Source organism: Cebus imitator, unplaced genomic scaffold, assembly GCF_001604975.1.
Source record: "Cebus imitator isolate Cc_AM_T3 unplaced genomic scaffold, Cebus_imitator-1.0 Scaffold206, whole genome shotgun sequence".
NCBI classification, from domain to species: Eukaryota; Metazoa; Chordata; class Mammalia; order Primates; family Cebidae; genus Cebus; species Cebus imitator.
The window spans coordinates 1164981-1170477 of NW_016107521.1; the positions used below are offsets into that span (position 1 = coordinate 1164981).

At 54.6% G+C, this 5497-nt stretch overlaps 1 protein-coding gene across 2 annotated transcripts in view; it reads right to left on the reverse strand.

Annotated features, from left to right (window-relative positions):
* Positions 1-3938, reverse strand: part of B4GALT1 (beta-1,4-galactosyltransferase 1) — a 74000-nt gene extending 70062 nt beyond the window's left edge. For both annotated transcript variants that reach the window (XM_037745628.1, XM_017548327.2), the window contains exon 1: positions 3297-3938. In XM_037745628.1, the coding sequence (XP_037601556.1) occupies positions 3297-3714 (418 nt within the window). In that variant the 5' untranslated portion in view covers positions 3715-3938. The remainder of the gene's footprint in view (positions 1-3296) is intronic.
* Between the last annotated feature and the right edge of the window lie 1559 nt (positions 3939-5497).

Below are 5497 nucleotides of genomic sequence, written 5' to 3' on the forward strand. Positions count from 1 at the left end.
CCCCCCCCCCCGAGGACCTGAGAAAGGGTCAGGAAAGGAAGATAGCATAGTACCTGCAGGCCTAAACTTGCTGGGAGAATTCCTTGGAGAAAGCTGTAGGAATCCTCAGGAAAGGCCCACCTCCCTGACTGCATCACTCACTCCTGTAAGCCTCACATTAGCCCACAGCAGGGTGCCCGGTAGTGGGGGAAGGGGTACTATGGCTCCAAACACTGCAGCCTGTCCCAAGTCACACAAACCCAAGTATATCTGAAGACTATTCTAAGGCCCTGACAGATCCAACAGCGACCTATCAGCAGTCCAATCCAGTGTCTCACATCCTCCAGGAGAGGGCTTGCTCATAACTCACACCTGTCAGCCGAGAGGAATCTCAGCATCTGGCTTAGACCCCTGGACACCAGAAAGTAAAGCCAAGTCGGGGAAAGGAACTGCAAGTAGTGAAAAGGCCACAACTCTAAACCCTGCGGATGCTTTCTCCCACCAACCTCAAAACCACTCACAAGGGCTTTGGCCAACACCTGCCCATGAACAGATGGGCTCGACTCCCTCCACCCACACACTTCCAAGGAGACTTTCAGCTTTCTCAAGGCCCCATGGCCAGGAAACTCCACTCTGAAAACTGTACCTAACCATTCAAACCTATGGGCCCTATTAAAATGAAGAAAAGCGCTCTCGGCCCTCATTTCTGGGGTTGCCTCAGCAGCACCATAAATGTCATGGTCCCTTGCACATCACACGAAGCCAGCCAAGCTAGAGAAGGCACTCTCTCCTTGTCCTCTAAAACATTCTCTCTCAGGAAGTACTTTAAAGCAGCCAATTCTAGTCCATTTAGAAATACCAGTAACTGGTAACAAGCCAATCACTAGCAAACACCATTACAAAACAAAACTAAGCTGAGCTATGGTCACCACCCTGTTCTTAGCTTCCGAGAGAAGATGTGACACTCAAATACCAATCTAATCAACTTTGCAGCACTTTTCTTTAATTTGCTAATTATTTTTTCTTTCTGTGCAATATCCAGGCAACAATTAAAAACAAAAGCAAAAAAACCTGGCCTTTTTGTGGCCTGGAGACTCAGTCTCTCTCCCCCTTCACTCTGCTGTTCAGAGTTATCTCCATGGGAGTCTGAAAAAATGGAACTTTTTAAAGGTCCTAAGCAAATATTATTACTATATTATTATTAGCCACAGTATATTGAGTGCCTGTTTTGTTTTTTTTTTTGAGACCGAGTCTTGCTTTGTCACCCAGGCTGGAGCGCACTGGTACGATCCTAACTCACTGCAAGCTTTGCCTCCCGGGTTCAAGCGATTCTCCTGCCTCAGCCTCCCAAGTAGCTGGGACTACAGGCATGCACCACCACACCTGGCTATTTTTTTTGCATTTTTGTAGAGATGGGGTTTCACCATGTTGGCCAGGCTGGTCTCAAACTCCTAACCTCAAGTGATCCACCCGCCTTGGCCTCCCAAAGTGCTAGAATTACAGGGGTGAACCACCGAGCCTCGCCTGAGTGCCCATATTTAATATACACGATCTCATTTAGTCTTAAACATAAGCCTGTAAGAGCCAGGCGCGGTGGCCCACGCCTATAATCCCAGCACTTTGGGAGGCCGAGGCGGGTGGATTACGAGGTGAAGAGATCGAGACCATCCTGGTCAATATGGTGAAACCCCATCTCTACTAAAAATACAAAAATTAGCTGGGCATGGTGGCACGTGCCTGTAATCCCAGCTACTCAGGAAGCTGAGGCAGGAGAATTGCCTGAACCCAGGAGGTGGAGGTTGCGGTGAGCCGAGATCGTGCCATTACACTCTAGCCTGGGTAACAAGAGCGAAACTCCGTCTCAAAAAAAAAAAAACAAAACATAAGCCTGTAAGGTAATCATCAACAATCACATTTTACACGTGAGGAAGAGACTTTGAGAAACTCAATAACATGCCTGAAGTCAGACACTTAGCAGCAAGGCAGAGACCATTTCATTTTATGGGACTAGTCTGCTTCCCAAAATAATCATCAAATGCAAAGGAATTTAATTTTCTCCTTAAAAAAAACAAGCCCCCCACCCATTACCACAGTTCTTATCTGACCAATTCCAAGACGACCTTCCCAAACTTGATATGAACAATTATCGGAGAAACTGAGCAAGGGTATGTAGTAGCCAGGGCTCTGTGGGAAAATGACACAAGTCCTATTGGCAGGATCTCATCCTGCCTGCCACGGCCTCTCATTCACAACATTTCTCTAAAACCTGGCATTAGAAATTAGAGGGCACCTGTCTGGTAACCCTCGAAGCAACCTGTGGTTGCTTTGGGCCTGTGAGCCTTCAACCACAGGTCAAAGAGAAGTCCAGACTAGGCTCAGCCTCCTGCTATGAGGAATGCAAACCCACCTACTCAAGCTCTCTGCCTATGCTGAAACAAAGGCTAGAGGCCAGAGTTCAGATCATCAGAGCAAAATAATTGAGACTGGCTACTACAGGAAGTACCAGAAATGGGCAATGTGTGTCCACTGGTTATATTTTAGCCCTCTAGTCCTCAAAGTAAACAAGTCCTCTGTCCCTGGGAGGAACACCTGCTCACTTAGATTTTGGATACCTGTACCGGGAGAAGGCTAGGAGGAAGAGCCCTCAGTCACGATCCACACAGAGGAAGAAATGAATACACAGTGACAACTTACTGAGGGCTTACCCTCATTAATTAAGCCCTTATTTACATTGTTCACATAATCTTCCAAAACAACCCCTTGAAAAGGTTACTATTTATTATCCCAGAAGAGAAACCTGAGGTTCAGAGAGAAGTCACCTGGCCCAAAGGATCAGGAGAAAAAGCCACTCTCAGGAGAGTGGCTCTATGGCAAGACATGTGAACCGAGAGGTCAGTCTCCTTCCCCACTGGGAGCCTCACGTCAGTCCCCAAAAGGGAGTGGATTACTCGAGGTCTCTACCAGAGTTTTCAGTGCAAGGCTGTTCGAAGCCCTAAGCTGACCCAAACTCCAAAACTTCCTGAGCTCGGGCCAGAGCAGAGAAGACTCCAAGGCCTTCTCTGGCTCTGGTGCTAGAGGGGCCTCGGAACTTCCCAGTGCGGTCCCAGCCCCAAGCCTCCAACATGACTCCCAAGGGATCCACCTCCCAACCCTTCTCTCTCATCCAGTCCCAAGCCTCTGTGTGGGATTTAAGACTCTTATCCAGAATAGGGAGGCCGGCTGTCGTAGAAGGGGGCATGAGGAAACGTCTAGCGGACCCTGTTGGGGAAATCCCGGGGAGTCCCAATCCTTGAACTGGCGCGGAACCGAATCCTTACCGAGCAGCGGGGACTCCTCAGGGCAGGCGGGCAATGGCAGCGCCAGCGCCGTGGTGCGGGGCACTGGGACCGAGGTCAAGTTGCTCGCGGCGCCAGGGCCAGAATCCACGACAGGGCTGGAGTCGCCACCCGGGCGCGGTTGGGAGGAGGCGCCTAGAGGAGGCGGTGGCCGGGGCCCTTTGGCCCGGAGCTCCCCGGAGGGCTGCCCGATGGCGGCGGCACCGTTCGAGCCGCCCTGCAGCGGTGTGGAGACTCCGACCAGCTGGGGCAGGCGTCTCAGGTCGCGGCCAGCCAGGTAGTAAACGAGGGTGACGCCAAGATGCAGCGCGCAGACGGCCACGAGCAGGCGGCAGGCCCGCTGCAGGGACGCGCCGGGCATCGCGGCGCTGCCGCCCAGGAGCGGCTCCCGAAACCTCATCTTCCCGCCGCCGCTTTAAGAGGGGTGTGGGCTACAGGAGGGGAGGCGACCCGCCTGCGGGCCGCCCGCCAGGCGCTGCCCCACCACGGTGACTGGGGGAAGGGCCGGAGGGGGCGCGGGCCAGCGCGGCGCCAGGGGGCGGGCGGCTGAGCATAGAGACTCCGGCCCGCCAGACCTGGGAGAGGCGAGAGGGCGCCTGAGGCGCAGGCGGGGAGGGGCGGGGCCCCGGCAGAGGCGGGGGCGGGGCCGGGCGCGGGGTTTTCAGGATGAGAGCGGGAAGGCGGGGCCGCCCGTGGCGGGATGGGCGCGCAGGGCGGGGCCTCGGGAGGCTGGGCGGTGGGCGGGGCGGCCTCGGCGGGGCCCGGGGTCTGACTAGGGCTCCGACGCCCAGCGGTGCACCTCCCTCTTCCTCCAGAGCCTTAGTGGCGGAGCTTAGGTCGCGCAGAGCCGCGCCTCCTCTTCCTCCTCCACGCTGCACTCGAGAGGCCGCGCCACTTCCTGGGGTGCGAAGAGACTGGGGTGCAGGCCTGGGCCTGCAGCGCGGCAGCGGCGGCGGAGAGAGCGGAGAGAGCGGAGAGGACAGCGGGCGGGTGGTGGTCTGGGGTGGTTGGGGCCGCGGCGGCGTTCCGGCCAGTGGGCCTAGGGGGCTAAGAAGAGGGGCAGGAAAACGTTACCGGGGAAACACGCTTAGACGTCGGGGGGTGGCACGTTAGAAACCACCCCCCACCCCTTACTCAGCCCGGCGGGGCCCCGATGCTTAACTGGGGGCTCTGGGGCAAAGTGGACATGTTGCCCCCTCTCTGCCTCCCCATCAGGTATAACCTGGGCTATAGGGGCTGTCAAACCAGACCAGCTCAGTTACAGGTGGAGTAACTCCCAGCTCAGTGTGGTGGGAGTCCTGTATGCTTTGAAGAGGAGAGCGGCAAGAAGCCTCTTAACTCCCAGGCCAGCGTGCAGGAGAGCAGCTGGTTTTACAGTCTACACTAGGCAACACACGGTCCCATGAAGTAGGAGTTCTGAGTTCTCTCCATGTCATAGATAGAGTGGGGCCCCGGAAGTTGAGAAACTTGCCCAAGAGGCTGGGCGCGGTGGCTCACGCCTGTAATCCCAGCTCTTTGGGAGGCCGAGGTGGGCGGATCATGAGGTCAAGAGTTCGAGACCAGCCTGGACAGCATGATGAACTCTTGTCTCTACTAAAAATTAGAAAAATTAGCCGGGCGTCGTGGCGTGCGCCTATAGTCCTAGCTACTCAGGAGGCTGAGGCAGGAGTATCTCTTGAACACGACAGGCGGAGGTTGCAGTGAGCTGAGATCATGCCACTGCACTCCAGCCTGTGTGACAGAGCGAGACTCCGTCTCAAAAAAAAAGAAAAAAGAAAAGAAACTTGTCCAAGAGCCCACAGCTGGCAAAAGGCAGGATTCTGGCTCCAAAACCCGTATTTTCCACAGGTTTACCCTTTGTTGATAAGGGCTGAAGGCTGTGTGGGTAAGAGACTTAGGCACTGAAGCCAGTTGGCCTCAATTTGACCCAGAGGCCTCCGACCCTGAGTGACCAGAGACCCCTCACCCCAGAGAACAACTCGAGGAGGTGCTGTTAGTAATGTGGACAGGGAAGTTGAGGGCTCTAGCAGCCAACCAGCAGGGAATAACAGTAGCTACCTTATTTTGAGTGTTTACTATATGCCAGTACTATCTGCCATGAAATAGGTGGTGTTACGGTCTCCATTTCACAGATGAGAAAATGAAGGCTGTGAGCTGACACTTGGTTGTGATCATACAAAATC